Genomic DNA, 27799 nt, shown 5'->3' on the forward strand with positions numbered 1-27799 from the left:
ATGTAGATTCGGGCCTGCTCAAGGGTCAGTGAATGGGTTTTTCAGGCATTGCCACTCTCCCTCGTCACTATGCTTTCTGCTACTCTGTATTAGTATCATCATTCTCATCTTCGCTCATTCACATTACTCCTTCAACAAAGCTACTCACCAGAAAACTCTCTCTTCCCATCAGAATGTCTTCTACAAATCCCAATGTCAAGAAACACATAGCACCCTATGGTTCTTGGAAGTCTCCCATCACCGCTGATATCGTTTCTGGATCCACTAAACGCCTCGGTGGCTTTTCGGTTGATTCACTTGGTCATCTTTTCTGGCTAGAATCTCGACCTACAGAGTCCGGGTACAGTACATATGAAGCCTCAAAACCCCTAATCATTGTCATATCCTTTAGTGGGTTTTATCTAAAAGTTTAAATTATTAATTCTTGTGCATTCATATGAAATCATGTTTACTAACTTCATATTTAAACCCCAAACCCCATAAATATTGTGATGTTTCTTTGTTTGTTTTTTATAATTTGCGTTTTGATATCTTGTGTATTCATAATTTTCCTATGAAAGCTGTGTTTACTGTCTTAGTGTTTAAACCCCAAAGCTCATAATGATTGTGATATTTTTTGAGGATTATGTTTAGTTTGATTTTCTGATTCATATGTGACAAAATCAACAGCATAGGCTGGAAAACATCAGGCTTCCTCCATTGATGGAGATTTGAAGCTCACGAGAAAATATTCAGAGAGAGAGAAAGTGGAAAGATATTATTGAGAATCAAAAACTGAAAATAAACAATACAGGGTATTGTATATATATACACATTGTTCAACTAACCAACTTGATCTGACACAATAACAAACTTAACCAACTGATTTTGTGAACTCAACTAATTCTATGAACTCTAAAGCTAAATGTGATGAATTAAACTAATTACAAACTAATTGAAACTAATTGTAATCTCATCACCCCCCCTCAAGTTGGAGGTGAGCTAAACACAGACAACTTGCCCAAAAGTGTAGCATGCTTAACACCAGTTAAGGCTTTGGTGAAAACATTTGCCAATTGAGAGCCTGTAGGAATGTGTCGAAGTGTGATCAGGCCTTGTTGGAGCTTGGTTCTGACAAAGTGACAGTCGACCTCTATGTGCTTAGTTCTCTCATGAAAAACTGGGTTCTTAGCTATGTGGACTGCTGCCTGACTATCACAGAAAACAGGTATAGACAAGGAACATTGCACTGTCATCTCATCAAGCAACCTTTCAAGCCATACCAATTCACCCACTACTTGTCTCACAGCTTTGTACTCAGCTTCTGCAGAAGATAAAGAGACTGTGGCTTGTTTCTTGGACTTCCAACTAATGGGACTATCACCCATGAGGACCAGGTAACCACTAACTGACTTCCTTGAATCAGGACAAGTAGCCCAATCAGAATCACAAAAAGCATTGACAGTGAGGTCAGGTTTAGTGGAAACAAAAACTCCTAAAGTAGGATCTTGTTTGAGATATCTTAGGACATGGTAAGTAGCCTTCAAATGAGGTTCTCTGGGTGACTGCATGAACTGGCTGAGGTGCTGGACACTATATGCTATATCCATTCTTGTGTTGGAGAGAAAATTGAGCTTGCCGACCAACTTTCGATAGTGAGTAGGATCCAATAATAACGTGCCTTCTGTGGCTTTTAGTTTTTCAACAGGATCAAGTGGTGAAGTAGTGGTCTTGCAGTCAAGTAAATCGAACTCCTTCAGGAGGTCAAGAGTAAACTTTCTTTGTGAAATGAGGACACCATCAGGTCTATATAGTATTTCCAATCCCAGAAAATAATGTAGTTTCCCCAAGTCCTTTATTCTAAACTGATCATACAAGAAAGCCTTCAAAGAGGCAATTTCCTCAAAGTCAGTCCTAGTCAAGATGATATCGTCAACATATACAGCAACAAATACTAGTGAGCACCCTTTCTTCTTATAAAACAGTGAAAAGTCACTGTTTGAATGAGTGTACCCCTTTGAGCAGAGGCTGCTAGCTAATTTGTCATACCACTGCCTGCTAGCTTGTTTCAACCCATACAATGACTTCTTCAATCTGCAGACCATGCCTTTACCATCTATTGCAAGTCCTTGTGGCAATGTCATGAAGACCTCCTCATTCAAGTCACCATGAAGGAAGGCATTATTAACATCTAACTGATACAAGTCCCAACCTTTCTTAACAACTAAGGAAATAAGAGTCCTTACAGTAGTCATTTTCACTACAGGTGAAAAGGTCTCATTGTAGTCTATGCCAACCTGCTGTGTGTACCCTTTCACTACCAATCTTGCCTTGAATCTCTCTATACTTCCATCTGCCTTGTATTTAGTTTTATACACCCATCTGCACCCAATGGCATGCTTGCCTTTAGGCAAAGGGACCAGTTCCCATGTGTCATTTGCATACAAAGCATCAAATTCTTGTGTCATTGCCATTTGCCATGCTGGGTTTAGGATTGCTTCTTCATAAGAGGAAGGTTCACTGTCATGTGAAATGGTATGAACTAGCTGCTGACTCTTGGGACATAGGGAGGTTAAACAGACATAGTCACGATTAGACATAAATGAGGTGAGGGAATGTAGTGGAGGATAGGTATCAGTGTTAGAAGTGGAAGGATGCAGTTTAGGCAAGGTGTAGTTGTATTCTTTTAGGTAGGTGGGGTGTGAATGGACCTGGTTGTCCTTCTAGGTTCTTGTGGAGCAGCACTATGTGAGAGTGTGGGAGCAATTTCAGGCTGTGTACATGGATTCAATGTAGTTTCAGTATCATTATTATTAGTGGACACATGATCATGAGTAACTCTTAGTGATGCATGAGAATTCAACACTTCATCATGAACAAAAGTATTATTTGTACCAGGTACACTGGGCAATTTATCAGAATGATGGACAAGTAAATTTATGACAAAATTAAAACTTGAATTGACAGGAGCAGTAACAAAAGGAAAAATAGTTTCATGAAAAAGAACATCCCTGGATACATGAATTCTTTTGGTAGCCAAGTCTAGGACCTTGTAACCTTTTGTATTGTAGGGATATCCAACAAAAATGTGTGGTGTGGTTCTTGGTTCAAATTTATCCTTGTGGCTTTTCAAGGTGGTTGGAAAACAAAGGCATCCAAAGCTTCTAAGGTGGGAATAGGTTGCCCTTTTTTGATACAGTAACTCATGTGGGGATTTGTTATGTAACAACTTTGTGGGCAGTCTATTGATGAGATATGTAGCAGTGAGGACACATTCTCCCCAATATCTTACAGGTAATTTTGATTGGAACAGGAGTGCCCTTGCTGTTTCAAGAAGATATTTATGTTTCCTTTCTACTACACCATTCTGTTGAAGTGTATAAGGGCAGGATTTTTGGTGTATGATGCCTTTTTCTTGGAAAAAACAAGTTGCTTCTGCATTTGTGAACTCCAAGCCATTATCAGATCTGATGGCTTTAAGTTCAGTTTGGAATTGAGTTTCTATGAGAGTTACAAAGGCTTTTACAGTTTGTAATGCATTGCTTTTACACCTAAGTAATTGTGTCCAAGTAGACCTGCTATGATCATCTACCATAGTGAGGAAGTAATGATAACCATCATAAGTGGGCACATGATATGGTCCCCATAGGTCAATGTGAAGTAGTTCAAATACCTTGGTGGTTGTGGTAGGGCTGTCAGGTAAGGGCATTCTGGTTTGTCTAGCCATAGGGCATATGGCACAAGTAAAAGGCAGTTTGTTTGAAAAATGTATTGGTATGGTAGAGATACCTCTCATCTTTACAAAAGGCACATGTCCTAGTCTAGTATGCCACAAGAATTCACTACCTTGAGCATGAGTATGAACAGAATTAACAGCAAAAGAAGGAAAACTATTAACAAACCTTGAAGGAAAACCAACAGTACAAACTTCTTTATTGGAAACATGAGAACATTTTACATTGGATGGTGCTGAAGTTTGACATTCAGTCCCAGTTAAGACTTGCTTATTTTGAACTGAAGAAGGAACATGCTGGTAATTGGAAAAACAATCAGTAGAACAACAAATGACATGAGATAAACCACCAGAAGTTGGTCCACAACTGTGGCATTTTGGACAGAAAAAGTACAGTCCATTCCTAGCTCTACCAAGTGCCAGATGGCTCTTCAGAGAAGGGCCCTACAATAGATAAGAAAAGCTGTCAAAACTGACTGTTCCTTTGAGCTGGAGTGCCAAACAATGAACTGAAATTAAGTTGAATTTGAAACTAGGATTCAAACTTTGTACAGAGTTAAAGTTGAACTCAAACAAACATCACCAATTTCAGTTACTTTGACTTGTATCCATTTGGTAAGGTGATCAAGGAGGGATAAGGTAGTGTCCTAAGGTTAGTGAGGGCATTTTTGGTGTAAGTCATGTGATGTGATGCTCCTGAATCTATGATCCAAGAATTAGCAGCTAATCTAGCACATTTACATGATAAATTACCTATCTCAGTAATTGAAGAATAACAAGCCAATATACCTGCTAGGTTCACTGCTCCACTAAGCATATCTCCTGAGCCATCAGTCCCATTTCCAGCCTACAGAGATCCTAGGAGGTTGAGTAGCTGCTCATATTGACCTTTGGACAGATTCACTGGCATTTGCTTCCTTGACTCATCAGGTACCTCATTTCGGTTCATGTCTTCCTCAGAACTGTACATATTTGCTGCAGACCCTGAGCTTCTTCCTTTGGAAGGTCTAGAATTGGATGGGTAACCATGAAGTTTGTAGCACCTATCCTTGGTATGTCCAGTACGTTTGCAAAAGTGACAAAATAAATTTGATCTGTTACTAGTGCTAGAGTTGCCTCTGAAAACAGTGTTGGTGTTGGGATTGGAGCTGCTAGCACCTCCTTTTGAGGAGGTGTAGCTGGTCCTAAAACCTTTGGATCCTGCAGCAACATTAGATGAAACAGAGGGATTCCAAAACAGAGTGATTGTGAGGCCTGACTTCCCTTTGTCTTTCCTCTTGTGATAATATGGCAAAAGCTTGTGCCATGCTAGGCAATGTAGACATCATGAGAATGCTTCCTCTCACAACAGTGTACATTTCATTCAAGCCCATCAAAAAATGCACCAGTCTCCTATCCTGTTCAGCTTGGTGCATTTTGGCTTTACCACCACAAACACACACACAGCTACATTGAGAGTGAACATCAAGAGTGCTCATTTCCTCCCATAATTTCTTCATCTTCGTGTAATAACCAGTGACATCCAAGGTCCCTTGTACAAGATCATTGATCTCCTTTTTCAACTGATAGAGTTTACAACCATTAGTCTGGTCATATCTGTCTTCCAGTTCATCCCAGAGTTCCTTGGCATTGTTAACATACTGTAAACTGTCGCGCAGATCAGGTGATAGGGAATTAAGGATCCATGAAGTCACCATATCATCACACCACTCCCACTGCATGAAAGAAGGATCTGTAGAAGCCGGCTTAACAACTTTGCCAGTGATGAAACCAGTCTTACTTTTAACAGATAGGGCCCTGAGAACAGCTCGTCTCCAAGATCTGTACCCAGTTCCGTCAAAAACAGCTGGTAATAATGTTGAACCTGCATTCTCAGAAGGATGCAAGTAGAGTGGACTACCGAAATCCAATTGAGCAGGAACATCAGTTGCATCTCCCATGGATGAAGATTGGAGAGTAATTGGGAACAATCCGAGAAGTGCGAAGTAAGAAGGAAACGAGAAAGAAGAACAAATAGCAGGGGAACAAAAAATCACAAAATCCCTAAATCATAGTCGTGAAATCGAACTGAGAATCGAAGGATACGCAATACTCACGAAACAATGTGGATGCGGAAAGTAGGAATCATCCCCTGTGCTTTGATACCATGACAAAATCAACATCATAGGCTGGAAAACATCAGGCTTCCTCCATTGATGGAGGTTTGAAGCTCACGAGAAAATATTCAGAGAGAGAGAAAGTGGAAAGATATTATTGAGAATCAAAAACTGAAAATAAACAAAACAGGGTATTGTGTATATATATACACATTGTTCAACTAACCAACTTGATCTGACACAATAACAAACTTAACCAACTGATTTTGTGAACTCAACTAATTCTATGAACTCTAAAGCTAAATGTGATGAATTAAACTAATTACAAACTAATTGAAACTAATTGTAATCTCATCAATATGCATTCCTAATTTGCCTATGAACACCACACTATCTCCACCAAGAGGTATGGTGAGATAGAGCCATAGAGGAGATTCCTCCACCCTTAATCAGAGGTCTGGGTCTGGGGTTCGAGCAATTCGAGCCTTGGGAATGGAGTAATCATGGGTGAGGAGTGGCACATGCTTCCCCTTTAATGGACCAATCATGAATACAGATTAATCAGACCAGTGGGTTATGTAAATTGATGGTTAAACCAAAAAAAAATTAGTTTTTGCACCTAAGGGTGTCACCTAGACCTAGTGGTCAATGAAGTGGTTGAGAATCCTGAGGTCTCAGGTTTAGAACTCTACGGAGACAAAAAAACACTAGGTTATTCTTACCTTCTGTCCTAGCCTTGGTGGACAACGTTACCTGGTACCGTTGTTGGTGGGAGGTGACAGGTATCCCATGGAATTAGTTGAGTTGCACGAAAGCTGGCCCGGACACCACGGTCATAAAAAAAAAGTTAGTTTGCCTATGAAACTCGTGATTATGGATTTGTGTTCAAACCAAAAAGATTGTAAAATTTTCTCATGGATTTTACTGTTGTGTTTGAATATTTATTGTTATGCATTCTTGATTTGCATTTGAAACTCATGTTTCCTGTCTTCGCTCTTAAATCCAAAAACACATAGACATTTCGATATTTTCTTGAGGAGGTTTTATGTTGAGTTTGAAAGCTTATTCATATGCCTTCATAAGTTGCATTTGAAACACATGTTTACTGTCGTCATGTGTAAACCCCAAAACCCATAAAGATTGTGATATTCTCCTTCTGGATTTCATGTAAAGTTTGAATTTTTGATTGTTCCACTATCATAGTTTGCATGTAAACTCATGTTTACTGTCTTCGTGTGTATGCCCCAAAACCCATAAAGTTTGTGATATATTTTTGTGGATTCTGTGTGAAGTTTGAGTTTTTTTTATTGTTATGGATTCAGACGAGCGGTTATTGTGAAGGAACCAGGGAAACCAGGGGAAGACCCTATAGATGTAACTCCTAAAGATTTTGCTGTGAGGACGTTGGCTCAGGAGTATGGTGGTGGTGATTTTTGTATACAAGGAGACATTTTGATCTTCTCTAATTACAAGGATCAGAGACTTTATAAACAGTCCATTTCGTCCATAGGTCTTCATTTTCCTTTGTTTTCTATGTCATTGAATGCAGTTGAATATAATTGCTTCCAGTTTTACTATTTTGTAGTATATTTAATATAAGCTTCGATGGAGAGACAATTTTGTTTATGTACATATTTGGGTTTATTAGCAGCCGCTCGTTTACAAATGTGCCATATTTGATCTGTCCGTTTTTATGGTTATTGTTGATTTGAAATAACCAGAAAAGAAAAAAGAAACTGTCTCGCAGGTAGCAAGTTGGTTCATATTAATTTTGGAAGTTTGAAGCTCTTTCATTTTAGCATATAGTTCATCATATACTATTTGCATACCAATAGCATTAGTACTAGTCTCGTAGTTTCTTGTCCTTCGATTTATATTGCAGCCTATTGTTTCTTTGCGTTGGTTATGGCATTATTTTGTTGTTGCTGTTCCTTTATCTGAATGCCATGTGATGATTTCTCTATTATTTTCTATGTCTGCTTTACTTCTGTAAATTTTTCAAAAAACTTTAAACTGCTTTGATATGTGTTACTTGAGCTGAGAGTTCTTTTCGTAAGCAGCCTCCCTACCTTGTAAGGTTGGGGTAAGGTCGCGTACATTCTACCCTCCCCAGACCCCATGGCCCCACCCATGGGATTACACCCGGTATGTTGTTGTTGTTGTTTCATCATATTTATTATCAATATTTTTGAGATGTTTCTTTCCAATTGATCCTTGTTATTTTGGTACTAGATTCTGCTCCGTTGCCCCTCACTCCAGATTATGGCGGACGAAGCGTATGCTATGCTGATGGAGTGTTTGACTCTCGCTTTAACCGTTATGTGACAGTGAGAGAAGGTAAGTTCTCTATATTCATTATCCTTCAAAATTTTAGCTTGATTCTCTGAGAAATTTTATCCTATTCCTTGCTCCTTCTGTAGATCAACGTGAAAGTGGTATAAATGCGATTACCACAATTGTGTCTATCGATCTGAGCAGTAACAGCGATCAAGGTGAGAATCTATCAGTATTGGTTTACCATGATTCAATGTGAATTTTCTTTGGTTTTACATCTGTTTCTCGGTGATGGGCTAGAAAACTGTCAAAAAATGTTTGTACATTATGAAGGGCTATTCAATTGTTTTTGTATTGCCCCTCCCCTTCCTAAGCAATATTTGGTGGACTGTACAATGAGTGAATTTCTGATCTTAATTTTTTTTTTTGCTTGTTTGGCACATAAATGCAGAACCAAGGCTGTTAGTTGGGGGCAATGACTTTTATGCTTCTCCTCGGATTGACCCCAAAGGGGACCGTATGGCATGGATTGAATGGGGTCACCCAAATATGCCATGGGACAGATCAGAGCTTTGGGTTGGTTATATATCAGAAAATGGGTACGGCCATAATAAATCTCTCTCTGTCTCTCTCTCTCTCGCTCTCCCTCTCTTTCTCTCCCTCTCCCTCTCCCTCCCTCCCTCCCCCCCTCCCCCTCCCCCCCTCGCCCTCGCCCTTGCCCTCCCCCTCTCCCTCCCCCTCCCCCTCGCTCTCCCTCTCCCTCTCCCTCTCCCTCTCTCTCTCTCCCTCCCTCTCCCTCCCTCCCTCCCTCCCTCTCTCCCACATGTGCGCACAGTCTCAAACACACAGACATGTGCAACTATAAGACACACTTACGCTCCTACCAACAAGAGGAGGCACATCCACCGAGAGATCACATTTTGTTTAGGCCTGCATAAGTTATCACCACTTTCCAAATAAATAATTAAATTATGAGTCCTGGTATATGAGGAACATAACCATCTACTTGTTGATTTGCTCTTTGCCGTTCTTTGTCTTTCCCCTAGGGATGTGCAAAACCGCATTTGTGTTGCTGGTGGTGATCCTACTCTTGTGGAATCTCCTACTGAACCCCTATGGTCTTCTCAAGGTACTCTTGACTAAATGCCAACATGTGCATCGTATAAACTTTAATTGTTCTTCTCTTTTTCTAGGATTAGTCTCGGTAGAGAAATATTAAAAATTAGTCCTGTGCTTTAGTGAATATTATTGGCTTTTGGTAGCATAAATTGGAATTCAAGATCTTTATATCTGAAAATGGGGTTCGAAAGGTCAGGCCTTTTGTTGTGGAAGATATTACGTGTCAACTCTTGGAACTGAAGCATAACTTCTCATTGCAAAACAAAGAGACAACCATTTGGGAGGTGCCTGTTATGTACACTCTGCAATTTGGACTAAGTTCTTCTTCAGCAAACACTGGACTGGCTGTTGATTTCTTGTACAATCTGGAAATGTTATTTAGCCTGTAACTATCTCTTCGATTTGCCTCATTTCTCTATGAAATGTCGTAGAAGATATGGAGTGTATTCTTGATCCACTTACATTCAGAGCTAGTATTCTATGGTATTTCTAATCTGCCTGCAAAAAGCATTTCAGCAGTTTGATAATTGAGCCACTATTCTTTTTGCTGTAGATGAGCACTTAGAATAAGCTTGTATTTTAGCTTGAGAGAGCAAAGTAAGCCAATGACTGCACTGAGTTGGAACAATTTCTTTTGTTTACTCTGTGAAGTACAGTTATAACAGGGCAACTGGAAACAGAGAAAGGAAGACATTGTCAACCAATTGACAAACTTGGAGGTTATCCAAGAACAAAGTCTCACAAATGATGAGATAATGTAGGAAGTCAAATTCAGCTATGGAGTTTGAAGATGTAGCAAGAAACGAGGAGATAGTATGGAAACAAAAATCAAGGATACAATTGTTGAAACAAGGAGACAAAAATAAAAAAATATTTCCGTAGGATATCTACTGCTCATAAAAGGGCATATTCCATAGATAACCTGAAGGTGTGGGAGGGTGTTGAGGTGACAAATCTTGAGGGGATCAAAGAAGCTATTCAGAATTTGTACAAGAACCTTAACATGGAGACAGAAGAGTGAAGTCCAGAATTAGTGCTACATGAAGTTACAGAGATCTCTGTCAAAGGACAAGAGGGTTTACATGGACAATTTGATGAGGCAAAAATCCTAGGAAGCAATAAATTGTCTGCAATGGAGAAGGCACCTGGGCTTGATGGATTTCATATGTCCTTTTTTCTAGCTCATGAAAGAGGACATTTTGAAGACACTCCAATACATTCATGAAAATCAGAAGTTTGAGAAAAGCTTCAATGCAACCATCATAACTTTGATTCCAGAAAAAGTTAGGAGCTTCAGAATTGAAAATCTGTAGACCTACAAGTTTCATAGGTGGAATGTACAAGATTGTGGCAAAGTTACTAGCTGAAAGACTTAACAAGGTAGTTAACAATTTGGTTAACAAGCATAAGATGACATTTATAAGAGGGAGGCAGATCATGGATGCAACTCTAATTGCCGATGATTTATGGACTCTAAACTTAAAGGTGCAAAAGCAGGTGTCATGTGCAAGCTAGACATAGAAAAAACTTATGATCATGTCAACTTGAAATTCTTGCTGAATATTCTTAGACAAATGGGCTGAGAAATGGTTGAAATGGATAGAATTTTGCATTTAAACTGATAGGTTCTCTTTTCTGGTGAATGGAGAAACTAGAAGCTGTGGGTGTTTTGCTTCTGAAAGGGGCCTTAGGCAAGGTGACCCCTTGTCTCCTTTCCTGTTTATACTAGCAATGGAAGGATTTAATAGCATGATGAGGATAACATTGCAGAATAGGTGGGTTAAAGGTTTTGAGATAGAAGACAGTAGGGTGACAATGGAGGTATGCCATTTACAGTATGCTGATGATATAGTGATATTTTGTGGTCATGCATAAACTGACTCATCAGGTTGACTGAATAGTTTATATTGGTCTAGTGTAGGGGTGTGCACTATTCGGATTAAACCGAATAACCAAACCAAATCAAACCGAATTATTATTTGGATTGGTTTTGGATTAATAAATTACTTTGTTTGGTTTTTTGATTTGGTTTCGGATTTTAAAAAATAAAAACTGAAAAACCGAATTTTATATATATATATATATATATTTAGTTTTAGAATTAAATTGGAGTTAACCACTTTTGTCCCTTTTTGGTTATTGCCTTTCACGATGATTACGTTTATATTTTATGTTTGAATTACATCTATAATAGGTGTACTTATAAGTATTGTGTTTTAAGGTTTACTTATGATTTATATTAGAAAGAATATTTAAGGGATTAAATGTTATTACTTTGGCTATATATGTTCTTAATTATTGACATAACCGAATAACCAAACCAAAAAAAGCTGAACCGAATAGAGGAAAACCAAACCAAATCAAATTTATTTTGGATCGGATTGGGTTACACTTTTACAAAATCAAAAACCGAAAATCCAAACCGAATAGTGTAAAACCAAACCGAAAAACCGAATGCACACCCCTAGTCTAGTGTGTGTGAGCAATAATTCTTCCAATCAATCTCTAATATCTCTCCTTATCAACTTGTTCTCCGACTCCTGTTTGAAACTTGCGATTACTTTCGATGGGCAAATTTGCTGGTTAGCAACCTATCATACCAGTCTCTTGGCAATCTAGAATTTACTTCCTTTTGAGGGATAGAACCCTCTTTTTGACATAGAAACTTCAATTCCCAATAAATGTAATTTTCCTGGATCATTGATTTCCAATTCTTGTGCCAACAACTTTTCGACCGAATTATCTCCTCTTTCTCATCTCCTATTAGGTCATTAACATAAACTATGAGAAGAGTGAGTTTACTCTTTTGTTGTCACGAAGAGGGTATGGTCAACATTGGTTTGTTGGTAGCCAAAAAAGATCGTTGCTTTGCAAGATCTATCAAACCAGCTCTAGGGAATTGCATAAGACCGTATAAAGTTTTCTGCAATCTGTACACCTTACCTTGACTTAGTTCAGTATCAAATCCAATAGGGATCTTTATAATTTTTTTGAGATAAAGGTAATTGTGTATTCACAATAGGCTCATCATCAAACAGAGCATAGGTCACTTACAATCTCATCAGAGCATGTCAAAACTATCCTATGGGAGATCACAAATTTCCTATGAAATCAACAAAAAGTTCTATATTCCCCACCATATTTTGCTTACACCAAAAATACAAAAGGCTAAGGCAATTCATTCTAATCTTCTGGGTGTTCATTTCTCTTATCCTCAAAGCATCTTGCATTTCTTTCTTTCCACAGAGTCCACCAGATGCAAGTTGGGATTAACTCCCACCAATCTTCACCAGAACCTCTTCTTCCTATCTCCTCCCAGCTGTATAATACGTCCTTAGTAGTCCTTGGCATTACCCAATACACACCAAGTACACAGTGAAACTTTCTATAGGGATCTATATATACACCTCTTTTTTTAAGTTTCCATGAAGAAATGCATTTTTCTCTAAATTGTTGCAAGTCCCAATCAAGCTTAGCTACACAGCACAAAAGAATTCTAATGGTGTTCACTTTAGCAACATGGACAAATGTCTCTTGATAATCCACTCCGTAAGTCTGAGTCAATCCCTTTGCCGTCAATCTTGCTTTGAATCTTTCAATCAAACTATCAACTTTGTCTTAACGGTATAAACCTATTCATATCCAACCAACTCATTGTCACGTGGTAAGGTGACATGTTCCCAAGTCTCATTTTTTGACAAGGCCTTAAGTTTTTCAATTATAGCCTGCTTCCATTTAGGATTTCCAAAGCTTCCCTACAATTCTAGAAAATAGACATAAAAGAAATAGAAAATGCCAAGGGATCTATAGGAGGGAGACAGAGAATTATAGGAGAAGATTAGATAAAGGATATTTGGTGCAAGATTTGACTCTTTTTCTATGAGAAATTGGCAAATCTAATTCATTAGGGAATGCAGATAACTCACAAGTGGAAGAGGATTTAACTTCGGCAAATTGCATGATTTCTTTTTCTGCACTGTTTCTCCTTGTGCACGTTATCAAATTAGGTCTACTCAAATGCCCAATAGTCTCCCCTTGAATTCTTTCTCCAATTTCACTTCCCCGGGTATTGGTTTCAATAATGGAAATAAGGAGAACTCTATTGCTCTCCCCCTAAAGAGGTGACAATGTAATACTTGTGAGAAATATAGGAAAAGAATATTATTGAATTATTGTTTAAATTGTTACATTGAGACCCTATTTATAGACAATACATTGAAATCCTTTTCTAACTAGGATTCCTATTCCTATTCTTCTTCCTATTCTAAGTAGGAGTATATGTACATATTTCTATTCTAACACTCCCCCTCAAGCCGGTGCATACAAATCATATGTACCTAGCTTGTTACAGATGTAATTAATACGAGGACTTGTGAGGGACTTGGTGAAGATATCTGCAAGCTGATCATTTGACTTCACAAATTTCGTAACAATATCTCCTGAGAGTATCTTTTCTCTGACAAAGTGATAGTCAATCTCAATGTGCTTAGTCCTTTCATGAAACACTGGATTTGATGCAATATGAAGAGCTGCTTGATTGTCACACACAAGTTCCATCTGATCAACTTCGCCAAATTTTAGTTCTCCCAGCAACTGTTTGATCCAAACTAGCTCACAAGTTGCTACTGCCATTGCTCGATATTCTGATTCTGCACTAGATCGAGCAACCACACTTTGTTTCTTACTCTTCCACGACACCAAATTACCTCCTACTAAAACACAATATCCGGATGTCGAACGTCTATCAGAGGGTGATCCTGCCCAATCAGCATCTGTATATCCAGTGATATGCTCATGGCCTTGATCCTCATAGAGTAGTCCTTTACCAGGAGCTGACTTTATATATCGCAAGATACGAACAACTGCTTCCTAATGACTATTACAAGGGGAAGTCATAAACTGACTTACAACACTCACAGGAAAAGAGATGTCAGGTCTAGTTACTGTGAGATAATTCAATTTTCCAACGAGTCGTCTATACCTTTCAGGATTACTAAGTGGCTCCCCCTGTCCTGGAAGGAGTTTAACATTCGGATCCATAGGAGTGTCAATAGGTCTACATCCCATCATTCCCGTCTCCTCAAGAATGTCTAAGGCATACTTGCGTTGAGAAATAACAATACCTGATCTAGACTGAGCAACCTCAATACCTAGAAAATACTTCAATCTGCCAAGGTCTTTAGTCTGGAAGTGCTTAAAGAGATGTTGCTTCAATTTGATGATACCATCTTGATCATTACCAGTGATAACAATATCATCAACGTACACAACCAAATAGATACACTGATTTGGTGCAGAATGCCGATAAAACACAGAGTGATCAGCTCCACTACGAGTCATGCCAAATTGTTGAATAACTGTGCTGAACTTCCCAAACCAAGCTCTAGGAGACTGCTTCAGACCATAGAGTGACCTACGCAATCGACATACAAGGCTACTAGACTCCCCCTGAGCAACAAAACCAGGTGGTTGCTCCATATAGACTTCCTCCTCAAGATCACCATGCAAAAAAGCATTCTTAATGTCCAACTGATGAAGAGGCCAATGACGAACTGCAGCCATAGATAGAAAAAGACGGACAGATGCTATTTTAGCGACAGGGGCGAAAGTGTCGCTATAATCTAGCCCAAATATCTGAGTATACCCTTTGGCAACAAGGCGAGCCTTAAGCCGATCAACCTGACCGTCTGGACCAATTTTGACTGCATAAACCCAACGACAACCAACAGTAGATTTACCTGCAGGAAGAGAGACAAGCTCCCAAGTACCACTCTTATGCAAAGCGACATCTCATCAACCATAGCCTGCCTCCATCCAGAATGAGAAAGTGCTTCACCTGTAGTCTTAGGAATGGAAATAGAAGACAAAGATGATACAAAGGCATAATGGGGTGATGATAGACGATGATAACTCAAGAAGGTATAATGAGGGTTAGTATTTCGAGGGGATCGTATACCTTTTTGAAGTGCAAGTGGTTGGCTAGGAGGAGGCAAGTCCGCAGTACGAGCAGGGTCTGGCGCAAGACATGAATCATCTGGTACTAGTGCTGGTCGCGGACGACGATGATAAGTTAGGAGTGGTGGCACTACATCTGGAGATGTAGAAGTAATCGCAGATTCCTCAAAAGTTGGTACAGGTAAAACCTGAGGTATGGGTAAGACCATAGAAACATCAGGATGATCAGAAGACGTATAATAAGGCTGAGAATCAAAGAATGTAACATCAGCGGACATAAGGTAACGATGAAGATCATGTGAATAACAACGATACCCTTTTTGAACTCGAGAGTAACCAAGAAAGACACATTTGAGGGCACGAGGGGCTAATTTATCTTTCCCTGGGGCTAAGTTATGAACAAAGCATGTGCTCCCAAAGACACGAGGGGGGATAGGATAGAGATGTGACTCAGGAAACAGTATGGAATGTGGAACCTGATTCTGAAGAGAAGATGAGGGCATTCTATTTATTAAATAACAAGACGTAAGAACTACATCTCCCCAAAAACGCAGCGGAACATGGGATTCAAGGAGAAGAGTACGAGCAGTCTCAATAAGATGCCTATTTTTCCTTTCTGCTACACCGTTTTGTTAAGGGGTGTATGGACAAGTAGTCTGGTGAATAATGCCTTGGTGAGTCATAAACTCCTGAAATTGGGAGGATAAGTATTCTAAGGCATTATCACTACGAAAAGTACGAATAGAAACACCAAATTGATTTTTTATTTCAGCAAAAAAACTTTTAAATATAGAAAATAACTCAGAACGATCTTTCATTAAGAAAATCCAAGTACATCTTGAATAGTCATCAATGAAACTAACAAAATAACGAAATCCTAAGGTGGAATTGACTCTACTAGGACCCCAAATATTTGAATGAACTAATGAAAAAATAGACTCTGAACGACCCTCAGTACTACGTGAAAATGTAGCACGAGTGTGTTTCCCAAGTTGACACGACTCACAATCTAATTTGGATAAACTAGACAAACTAGACACCATCTTTTGCAGTTTGGATAGACTCGGATGTCCCAAACGTTTGTGAATTAGATCTGGGGAATCTGTAACGGAGCATGCTTTCAAGGAATTTGGAGAGGCAAGGTAGTAAAGGCCTTGTGATTCATGTCCTGTTCCAATCGTCTGTCCCGTACTGCGGTCCTGCATGAGAAAAAAGTCATCAAAAAAGGTTATGCTACAATGTAGAGCCTTCGTCAAACGACTAACAGATGCTAGATTAAAAGGAGAACCAGAGACATAAAGAACAGAGTCTAGGGTGACAGAAGATAAGGGTTTGGCTTTTCCAACCCCTTTTGGTTTTGTTTGGATCCCATTAGCTAAAGTAATAGCAGGAAGAGATTGTGAATAAACAATATCGGACAAAAGTGATTTATTACCCGAGATATGATCAGAAGCCCCTGAGTCCATGACCCATGATCCAAGAGTACTAGACTGTGACACACAAGCAAAAGAATTACCCGCAACAGAAACATCAGGTTGTGCAACCGAAACTACTTGTGGAGACGTTTGTTTATTTGCACGATACTGAAGGAACTCATCATATTCTGTCTGAGCAATATGAGCATTATTGGATGGTTGATTAGGTTGAGCACCATATGCTACTGGTGGAGATGTCTGTTTACTTGCACGATTTCGAAGGAACTCATTATATTCCTTAAGAACAATAGGATCATAACTGGGTGGTGGACCATGCAAAATATAACATATATCACGAGTGTGTCCAGGTTTATGACAATGACTACACTTGGATCGAGGTTTTCCCAAACGCCCTCCCCCTCGCCGATTCTCCATAGACTGGTATGTACGCTTTTCTGTGGTTTGAGATGCAAGAATAGAGGAGTCATCCACTTTGTGACTGGAAGGTGCAGCAAGACGAAGCAGACGAGAGAATAATTCATCAATTGAGGGAACTGTAGGACTGGCTAGAATCTGGTCACGCACAGAGTTATGGTCAGTAGAAAGTCCAGCAAGTGTAAGAACTAGAAACAATGTATGCCTTTGCTCTTGTTGCTTTTCCACGTTTGTAGTGATAGGCATCAATGTTTCAAATTCCTCCATGACTGCCTGTACTTGTCCCAAGTAAGTAGACATATCGGATTCTTGTTTCTTTAAGTTGGTCATCCGAGATATCACATCATAGAATCGAGATATGTCATTAGTGTATAAAGCACGTGCCTTTTCCCAAACTAAATAACATGTCTGGGATGGGCGAAACAAGGGCATCAACTTAGATCAATAGAGTGCCAAAGGAGACTACATAATTGGGCATCCACTTTCTCCCATTGTGCTTTGGCTTTTGCACCTTCGTCACTAGACTTTGTCTTTTCATCTTCAACCCAAGCATTGTTTGTTAAGTGATCGTGAATACCTTGACCTTTGCACCACAACGCAACTAAAGAAGCCCAAGCTAAATAGTTTAAACTTCCCATTAATGGTTCTGAAGTGATTGTAAGGCTTGAACTTCCGATCCCCGTATTTTTGGAGCCAAAAACATCACATCCGAAAGACATTTTTCGAAATTTGACTTGAAAAGAGCTGGAAACTGCCGGAATCTACCCACATTGGCCTGAAAAAATCTGATTTCACCGGGAACTCGCCGGAAACTGCCTGAAAATCACCGGAACCCTAATTCCGGTGATCGGATCTAGAGAAAACTGAATGGAATCTGGTCGGAAATACTGGGCGACCTCAACAGAAGAAAACATCTCAAAAAAAGATGACCGGAGCAGCAGTCACGCGCCGGCGCGTGAACAGATCTCGCCGAAAAGTTTCCACCTCCGACCGGCGCGTGGGGGGTTGTTTTTCGGTGGATCTGATTGGGGTCCGGTCGCCTGAGCTTCCCGAGCCTCGTGATGGTGTTGTCTTTCGCACAACACCTTCAGAACGAAAGATGACACAAATCAGTCCCAACCGTCGTTGCCGGAATTTGACACGATGACTTAAAATTTCTCACCAATGCTCTGATACCATGTGAGAAATATTATCAATAGCATGTGTATCTTTTATATATATGTAGGAGAATACCTAGTAAAGACAAACTCAAGGACTCTATTATCAAGTTCCCTAGATCATGGTGTGAACATAGTACACACGGCCAAACACCTCCATAGGAACAATATATTTATTCGCACCCTTTCAAGTTTCTAGAGAAATTTGAAAATTGAGGGTTTTAAGTGGCATTCTATTGATAAGATAACAACTAGAATGACACCCCCAATAGGTTTTTGGTAGATTCATGCTTAACATTAGAGATCTTGCCACTTCTAACAAATGCCTATTTTTCCTTTTCAGCAACCACGTTTTGTGCACTAGTATAGGGACACCTAGGTTGATGGATTATCTCATTGAACTCCAGATAAGCACCAAATCCTTAATCAAGTACTCTATGCCATAATCAGTTCGCCAGATTTTTATCTTAGCCACTAATTAAGTACAAATCATCTTATGAAAGGACTAAAAGCACGAAAAAACCTCAAATTTGGCCTCTAACAAATATACACCTAATTCATCCTAGTGCAACAGTCAATTTAAGTAACAAACCATCAAGTACCAGGCAAAGAAATTGTTTGAGTAGGACTTTATACATCATGTATAGTCGCAAAAGGAGTTGTACTTTTATTATCACTCAAAGGATAAGAGTTTCTAGTAATACCATGTAGTTTTAAGTATGTGTCCTTTGTATGTTTTGGCTTTCCACAATAATCATAGTGAAGGTGGTCATTATTGGAATTGGATGCCCTTGGTTGCTCATGAGACAGTTAGCCCAGACTTCTCGGTTGGTGCCGAATACAGCATGAACCCTCGTTGACTCTCTTATATATGCTTCCCAGTACTAATCCAAGGAAGGAAAACTTTCAAAAAAATCAAATAAGGATTCCCAGCATTTCAGTGCTCTGGTATGCAGGAAAACTTAGATCCGATATTTTGAAAATAGTGGGACCTGGATGGGTAGGCTTGGAATATATGCCTTAGTATTCAACTGTAAGATTCTATATCCTGTGTTGTAATTTGATCATGTTAGATCTTGTTTCATGATTAGCTCTATACTTTCAATATGCCAAGACTGATTTCTCTTGTTCCTTGCATTTATTTGCTATTCTTTTCGGGTGCAGGGGAGCTGTACTTTGTAACTGACAGGAAAAGTGGGTTTTGGAATATCTACAAATGGGTAAGTCCTCATCCGTGTGATGTAATAGTGTCATACTGATTAAATCTCTGCCATCTGTTGTATAATCTTTTATCGTGCCTAATGTCTAAACTTGAACTTCTTATGTCTATCTTCTGTATTGCCTACTGGCTTAACTTGAACTTCTCTTCTAGGGTATGATTGCATCTAGTTGATTAAAAGTTTTCTTAATAACCATCTCATCTTCTTTGAGTTCTAGCCTAAACTTGCGTTCTTTTGCTCTTTACGAATTTGACCCTTGTGTTTTTGACTTGCTTAAGACTTAAAGTTGTGGATACTTGGTAGATGTTGCATTAGCTTAAATTCTATTGCATTACAACTATGGGGAACCTTCAGTCTGGCCCTTTATTAACCACATTCTTGTTATAGAAGATGTGAAGTTGCATTAATAAGAAATGAAGTGGTTAAAACTCTGATATTTTGGAGTCAAGGCTTAAAAATTTCAATTCGCTAGATACTGCAATTATAAGAATATGAAAAAAATTATTGCTATAGTGGCCTCCAACTCTAACTTAGTCGTATTATTTAGTGTTTAACAGACACTACCTTATTAAGCGTTTGACCATTTATTTCAAATATTTTTCACTTTATTTGGAATTTATCAAGTTGAAATTGAAGATGGATTTGGCCCCCAAGGCCTAGCTCAAGTGGCAAAAGGTGGAGGATTTGTGGCTTAGGTCGCAGGTTCAAGCCCCACACCATGCAAAGCGAAGCCTGGTATTTAAGTGGAGAAGGGTAGAGGGGCGGGCCCATTATCCACCGAGTTTAGAAGGCTGTGATTGGTCCAAAGGGCGGGTCACAGACGGATTTCTCGGTTATCAAAAAAATTGAAGATGGATTTGGTTGTACTTTTTGCAAAGAAGGGAAGAGAACATTTTGTTTGGAATTTATAGAGATGGAGTTGGAACTTGGAATATAGGTTTGGAGCACTTTTCCTAATTTAGAATCCAGCTCCAAGTTGGATTTGGAAATTTTATAACTTAACACTGATTTTGAAATAAAGTGAAAAAGTATTCCAGAATAAATGTGAATAATTCTCATGGCCAAACAACTCCTCTGCACATAAGCATTACACTTTCAGTCCTCCGCTGAAACACTATTTGGATGGAAAATGCAAAACATTTAACTTTTACATGAACTTTTGCAAAATAAAAGAGAGAATTTACCTTACCCTTCCCACGCTAACCATATTCCAACTTTATGGATACTATATACCAAAAAGCTAATCTGAAGTTCTGCCACGGCCCCTTCCCCTGACCCAGTAATGAGGTACAGAGGGAAAGTGAAAAAGAAAAACAAGCTTTTGTGCTTATTTCAGTTTCTGCACAAGCAGACTTCCATTTTTCGTGTTATTTATGGTGCTGGATATTGGGCCTGGAATATGCATCAAAGATTCAGCATCTATGTGGAAAAATAATGAAATATCTACCAGTAACACTTGTTATTGTTGCTGGCACTGAACTCATACATTAAGTGAGACAGTGTAAACTTGATTGGCCTGTTTTATTTATTGTTGACAGGTAGAGTCTTCTAACGAGGTGGTACCAGTTTACTCCCTCGATGCTGAGTTTACAAGACCCTTATGGGTATTTGGGATGAAGTCTTATGACTTTCTTAAGAACCATGACCAAGATACTTTAATTGCCTGCAGTTACAGGTCAAGCTGATAAGTAGTTTGCTATTTAATATTTTTGTGTGTATCATGATATTTGAAATCATAGTGCTTTTATTCTGATTGTTTTGGTAACAAAGAAGTTCTTTATCTGGTTTCTCACTTTCCTCTTCCTCTCGCTCAGGGGAAGGGAATCATTCTGGGAGGAAAATTGATGTAGTTCATCTAATCTAAATTGAAAAATATGTGCAGGGAGAATGGGAAGTCATATCTTGGAGTTTTGGATGTTAACCTAGGCAAAATATCAGTACTTGATATTCCTTTCACAGATATAAACAACATAGTAAGTTCTTGGTAGCACAAGCTGTACTTAAGAGCCCGTTTGGATTGGCTGAAAAAAGCAGCTTTCAAAAATTAACTTTTTAAAGTCAAACTTAAATGACTTTTAAGTCAAAATAAAAAGTAGGTAAACTCCTACTTTTGGTTTTTAACTTTTTTAAAGTAATTTTTAACTTATTTTTAGTTATTTTTAACTTTGTCAAACACTCTCAAAAGCTAAAAATGACTTAAAAGTAGATTTGACCAACTTTTAAGCCAATCCAAACAGGCTCTTAGTGTCCTTTATGAGTTTTTATCATTGTGCTGGTCTTGATAAATACCTTATCACCTAAACAGACTTCTGGGGTTCATAGCTTGTATGTTGAAGGAGCATCTTCTGTTCATCCATCGTCAATAGCTAAGGTTCTTTAGACAAACTTTCTAGTTGCTTGAAATTTTGAAAACAGTACTTATAAAACTATTCTAGATCATTCTTTTAGCATTTTTTCTGTTATTTCTGCAGGTTACTTTGGATGATCAGAGAACAAAAGTAATTGATTTCAAGATTATGTGGTCGTCGTCATCTGTTAGTGAGATGTATAACTCCTATTACAGTCGGCCAGAGTTGATAAAGTTCCCAACAGATGTGCCCGGTCAATGTGCATATGCATACTTTTATCCACCAACAAACACCGACTTTCAAGCTAGTCATGGAGAAACACCTCCATTGCTCTTGCGAAGTCATGGTTATTGTTTCCTTCATTAGAACTGCTTCTTCCTGTCTTATTTTCTTAGTTAAAATGCTGGACTAATTGGTTTCTGTATGAGATGTTAATGTATAGTTTATGATGATCCAGGAGGTCCTACAGCTGAAGCACGGGGATGTTTAAATCTTAGCATTCAATATTGGACCAGTCGTGGTTGGGCCTATGTGGATGTGAATTATGGTGGAAGCACTGGTACACACATGGCCTTTTTATTCCTTCCATTGTTGGCTTGTTATTCTTTCTATATTGTTTCTTGATTAGGGGACTATTTTGAGAGTTTAAGTTTTTTGAGGGAACATCATTTCCTGCATTTATTGACTGATTGTCAGAACCTCTGATATTTATAAAAAGGAAATGTACGAAAGTACTTTATATTGGTAGAAAAAGCAGAGGCGATAAAGGAATCAAGATGGCGTATGGCACAGTGGTAGATTAGTTAGCTGCTGTTAAGTTTGTTAACATCATTTTGTTTTTGGCTCATATGAAGGTTATGGCAGAGAATATAGAGAAAGGCTATTGGGAAGTTGGGGAATTGTGGATGTTAACGACTGCTGCAATTGTGCCAAATTTTTGGTAATATCAAAAAATTGAGTTTACTCATATATTCCTTTAATGCTGCTAATAATTTTGTAAGTCATGGTAAATTAGTCTGTTCATCCAGGTTGACAGTGGAAGGGTTGACGGTGAAAGACTTTGTATTACAGGGAGTTCAGCTGGTGGTTATACAACATTAGCTGCACTTGCATTTAAAGATGTTTTCAAGGCTGGAGCTTCCTTGTATGGTGTGAGTGAATCATGAAATTTGTTTGTGATAAGTAATATTGCATTTCCATATCCTACCTGATCTCGCGTGTGCAACCAGAAACTGATCATAAAAATATGGAAAATACACCCAAGGGTGTGACCTAGTGGTCAATGAAGTGGGTTGAGCACCATGAGGTCTCAGGTTCTAGTTTTGACAAAAACACTGGGTGATTTCTTTCCATTTGTTATAGAATTGGTGGACATAGTGATATGGTACCCGTTGTTGGTGAAAGGTGGCAGGTATCCCCTAGAATTAGTCGAGGTGTGCACAAGCTAGGCTAGGCACCACGGTCATCAAAAAAATAATATATGATAGAAAATTTTGTAGTTAAGGCTGGTGCCTATATATATGGGCATTCTGTTATCTTAGATGATCATCTTTAATGTAGAACAGCATCAGTTTGGTTCATAAGTTTACTCAAAGCTTCTTATGTATCATTTATCAACCAATTTTTAGTTTCAATGCTTTATGCCATCTTCTTTCATTGAACAGATTGGTGATCTGCAATTGCTGAGAGCAGAAACTCACAAGTTCGAATCTCACTATACTGACAATCTAGTTGGTAATTATCTAATCAATTAATGTTAACAATCTATTTGCTTTAAGTCTTTCTGCTGATTGATGTTTATCAGTATGTGTTGAGGCCTTTTGAATAATTGCAGGGGACGAGAAGGCATATTTTGAGAGGTCGCCTATCAATTTTGTAGACCACTTTTCCTGCCCCATTATTTTATTTCAAGGATTGGAGGACAAGGCAAGCACAACATGTCCCTTTTAATGTCATAATCTTCGGGTATTTTACATCTGGTTATATAACTATTTCTTGTTTTCACAAAAGTCACTTAACTATCTTTTCTAACACAAGTCATTAAACTTAAAGATACTAACTAAAAAGTCACATAGCCCGAAAATGCTAAACTTTCCAATGCGAACTGCTTTTTACTTTTTAAAAAAAAAATACAAATTGAAATTCAGTTAAAGCTTTGACCTGACTTGACCCAAAATCCAAAAATCAAACCCATATGAAGAAAGTAAAATATCAAAAGAACTAGTAAAATTACGTGCGCCTCGCGCCGGAATTTAATATCACAGAATTTATAAACTAATACTTAAAACCTATCAGTCATTAAAACTAAAACACTATATTATCTTACATACAAGATTACGTAGTAACGAACATTAATAATGTAAAGAAAAATGATAATTATAATATCTTATCATTTATTCTTCAATCAATCATCTTTAATTTGATTTTATAATTTATCCTTTTGCTTCCAGGAACTGTTACTATTTGATATTTTTGGGGAATCAAATGAACATCAACCTAAGATATTAAATTTTCTAATAAATAAATAATCGTTGGTGAAGGGATAAATAGATTTTAAAAGGCTGAAAAAGTGAACAAATATTCTAATTCTAACGTGTAGAAAGTTCAGCCCTACCTTTTGCTTTACATATATCATTTTAAAGTTTCCCATTTAAATGTATCATAAGTAATTATTAAAATGGAAAATGAAAGGGAGAATGTATCATATTGGACAACAATTCAACTTATTATATATACTTGAAAGGGAAAAATATTACACAAAACTATTTAGTTTGTTTGGGTGTTTTTTAAAAATCAACATACAAGAGTGATGAAGTTCAATTTGAAACTACACTTCTATTCCAATCGCAGTGTCGAGAAACACATTTATTACTTCAAGAAAAGTATTTACAATTTGCAATAAACTTGAGAATCTGTCCATACTTCATGAATATGAGCAATTAGTTTATTGTGTAGTTATCTATGTATTTGGAATTAAAAGAGGCTCCAGTCTAGTCATATTCCTCTATAGGTCATCTGGCACATCTTTGAACCCATGTCAAAAGTTTATTAATTCTTGTTTTCTTTTCCTGGTTCACTTTGCACATCAAGGTGCGATAAAGTTTTTAAGGTCTTTATGTCCTTACAATGGCATACCAAATTTGAATTTTGTCTTCAAGAGATGGTAGTATAGATCTTTAAGGATTTTTTTGTACCTTCAACAATTTCAGTAGAGAAAACTTGCAAGAATACTCAATTAACGTGTGTTATTTTAATCTGTACTAACAAATACTTATAACAATAACTTTGCATAAACATAACAACAAAGTTTGAAACATGTCTCAAAAACAACAATTAATATCATAAGCATAAATTAATGACTGTAAAAAAAATACCATGATCTGTAACAATAGAATGAAGCAGAAAGGAAAAAATCGAGCCCACTAAATGCACAATGTCCCCTTAAGAAAATTATTCTCCTCTAGTACCCGAGGTTTAAAAGAATAGATCCTCTCAGGATTTAACAATTCTATTCACCAGTGTATTAATACTAAAACAATTGTGTCAGTGAACCACTCAACAGGAGCAAAGTACACGAAGAAGAAAAAGTTCAAAATTTTCGTTGTTTTAAAATGGAAGGAAATCCCTCTATTTATAGACAACAATGAGTAGTGTCAACAAATGCTTATTGTGCCTTATCGGAAATGTCACAACTCTTTGGAAAAGTTACAATCCTTCGGAAAGGTCACAACCTTTAATAAAAGTCACAACTTTTCATGAAAGGGGAAGGCTAGTTTTGGAAATAAATAAATTAAAAGGGAATCCTGGTTTGTGGTGGTGCCACGTAGGCGGGCCTAGGGTTTTGATTTTTATATATATGTATATATGATAATATGATGTGACGGTCCTTATCCTCATTTTTGCATTCGTCCATAAATCTCTTAAACAAGGCTCATTACTCGCTCTTGTTCCATTCCAAATTTAGTCTTTCAAAGTCTTGGCTTATGTTTTTGTCTGAAATTTTGATACATGTCTAACACAATTCCTATGATCGTCATTAGGGTACATATCCTTCACAACTTCGATCAACCCCCCTCAAAATTTTTTGGTTCTATTCTTTTGGTATTTACTTTCTTCATATGAGTTTGGATTTTGGGTTCATTTTATTTATTAGATTTTTATAAAAGAGTTAGCATTGGAAAGTTTTGCATTTTCTGGCTTTGTGACTTTTTAGTTAGTATCAAAACGTATGATGATTTTTGTGTTGGAAAAAATAGTTAAGTGACTTTTGTAAAAACAGGTGATAGTTATGTGACCATATGTGAGTTTGCCTCATAATCTCGTGCACATGTCATTCTTTTATAGAAGAATTGTCTACATTGATGTTTTCCCTTAACTCTCTTCCCCATAAATATTTGACAACCTCCTTTAGTCTTTGGCAAGCTCACTCTTTCATATTTCCTCTTTCTTTGGATATATTTTTGTATTGGCATAATACATAATCGTGTCCTTAACTTGGCCTCAGTTGGCATCTATGCCCTCAAACTTTGGGTGTGCACAAGTAAACACTTAAACTTGTATAAAGTTGAACATGTAGACACACACGTCTTACATGATAATTTGCGTGAGATACACTCGAGCTGATTTATAGTATGCCATGTAAGGCACGTGTGTCTATTTGTTCAACTTTATACACGTCTAAATGCCTACTTGTGCACACCAAAGTTGGAGGGCAGGTGCCAGATGAGGCCAAGTTAAATGACATGTTTATTTGTTATGCCTTTTGTATTTTATGCAATAGGTTGATCTGCTGAACTTGTCAGAAATAGTAAGTTCTTAAACCTTCTATTCATGTTCATCCTGTGACTAAGTACACCATCTTTCTGGAAAATTGTTTTGATGCAAATACATTCAATTGATAAATGCAGCTTGCACCGAAGTGCATGGTCTTTTTCCTTGCTCATCAATAGTGTTGGATATTTAGCTAGAATAACTTTTGGATCTTTAAAACAGTTAAAGTCAATTTCATATGGTTTGTTATGGCCTCTACCTTAAACAACATGATAATGGAAATGGGAGAAATGAAGCAATCTACCTCTGTTTTTAATTGCTGTTGCTTGTTGGTAGAATTGAGCTTTCCATCCCTTTTTACAGGTAGTTTCACCTGATCAAGCACGCAAAATCTACCAAGCGTTGAAGGAAAAAGGGTTGCCTGTTGCACTCGTTGAATATGAAGGAGAGCAGCATGGTTTCCGTAAGGTATGTATTCCAGACTTTGAGGATAACTTATAACCTGTCAGCCTTGGAGGAAATTAGCTGATTTTTTTTTTTGGCCATATGCAGGCTGAAAACATTAAATTCACCCTTGAACAACAGATGGTGTTCTTTGCGCGTTTGGTGGGACATTTTGAAGTGGCTGATGAAGTTACCCCCGTCAAAATTGATAATTTTGACTGAGGTATACAACCACCGGATGCTCTTCGTCATGATAGAGTTGTTCAATACCTGTTTGCCATAAGTAGGAAAGTTTTGATGATAGGAGAGAAAGAAGCAACAAAATGACCTAATTTTCTGGAGGGATAAATAGGCAATGCTTCTGGGGAATATGTGGAGAAACATATTGTTATAGTATCATCAAGATTTAATGATCTGAGAAAGAACATAGAGTTCATGGAACACATGGAGTTTGTTCTTGGAAGTGTATTACAGATTGCTAAATCAGGAAAATAAGCCTTAAGGGAGAGGAATTTGGAACTCCCTCCCTTGGGTTGTGCAATGCCGGATGTATTTTCTCTCTACTGAGTAATTCTGCTTCTCTTTAGGCTTTGATACCATGTGAAAATGAAGATGAAAGATAAATCTCATTAAATTAGTTAAGAAGATATAATACTAGAAACCTCCTTTTATAAAACTTTAAACTGGAGAAAGTGTGGACAAGTTTCTTAATGATCGAGTTCTTATAATAGCTTGAGTAGCTCAAGAAATTTTTGAAAAAAAAGAAAGAAGTGATACCAGTTAGTCTGAAGCCTTGAGAAAGAAACTGTAGTTTCTACATCTCTAGATTTGTAATGCGGTTGCACTTGAGGCTC

The 27799-nt window shown here is 37.9% G+C and overlaps 1 protein-coding gene across 2 annotated transcripts; it reads left to right on the plus strand.

Moving 5' to 3' along the window:
• On the plus strand, window positions 1-27715 carry LOC125855020 (uncharacterized). Of its 2 annotated transcripts, XM_049534653.1 has the most exons (18): window positions 1-340; window positions 7131-7318; window positions 8041-8145; window positions 8229-8300; window positions 8534-8681; window positions 9129-9211; window positions 19328-19383; window positions 20922-21058; window positions 21266-21356; window positions 21689-21754; window positions 21855-22077; window positions 22189-22290; window positions 22586-22671; window positions 22760-22882; window positions 23396-23465; window positions 23566-23657; window positions 26865-26969; window positions 27054-27715. In XM_049534653.1, exons 1-18 carry the CDS (start codon window positions 33-35, stop codon window positions 27165-27167), a joined length of 2169 nt encoding a protein of 722 aa, XP_049390610.1. In that variant the 5' UTR covers window positions 1-32; the 3' UTR covers window positions 27168-27715. The 2 variants fall into 2 exon arrangements, with proteins under 2 accessions (XP_049390610.1, XP_049390611.1); XM_049534654.1 differs by lacking the exons at window positions 26865-26969; window positions 27054-27715 and adding an exon at window positions 24182-24274.
• The last annotated feature ends 84 nt before the right edge of the window (window positions 27716-27799 follow it).

This window comes from Solanum stenotomum, chromosome 2 (genome assembly GCF_019186545.1).
Source record: "Solanum stenotomum isolate F172 chromosome 2, ASM1918654v1, whole genome shotgun sequence".
Classification (NCBI taxonomy): domain Eukaryota; kingdom Viridiplantae; phylum Streptophyta; class Magnoliopsida; order Solanales; family Solanaceae; genus Solanum; species Solanum stenotomum.

What these genes read in the sequence shown, in the direction of transcription:
- LOC125855020 (XM_049534653.1), top strand. Translation starts at nt 33, where the DNA reads ATGGGTTTTTCAGGCATTGCCACTCTCCCTCGTCACTATGCTTTCTGC. An exon ending in ACAGTCCATTTCGTCCATAG is followed by an intron (nt 7,319 to 8,040) that starts GTCTTCATTTTC and finishes TTTTGGTACTAG; the next exon opens with ATTCTGCTCCGTTGCCCCTC. An exon ending in ATCCATCGTCAATAGCTAAG is followed by an intron (nt 21,755 to 21,854) that starts GTTCTTTAGACA and finishes TTATTTCTGCAG; the next exon opens with GTTACTTTGGATGATCAGAG.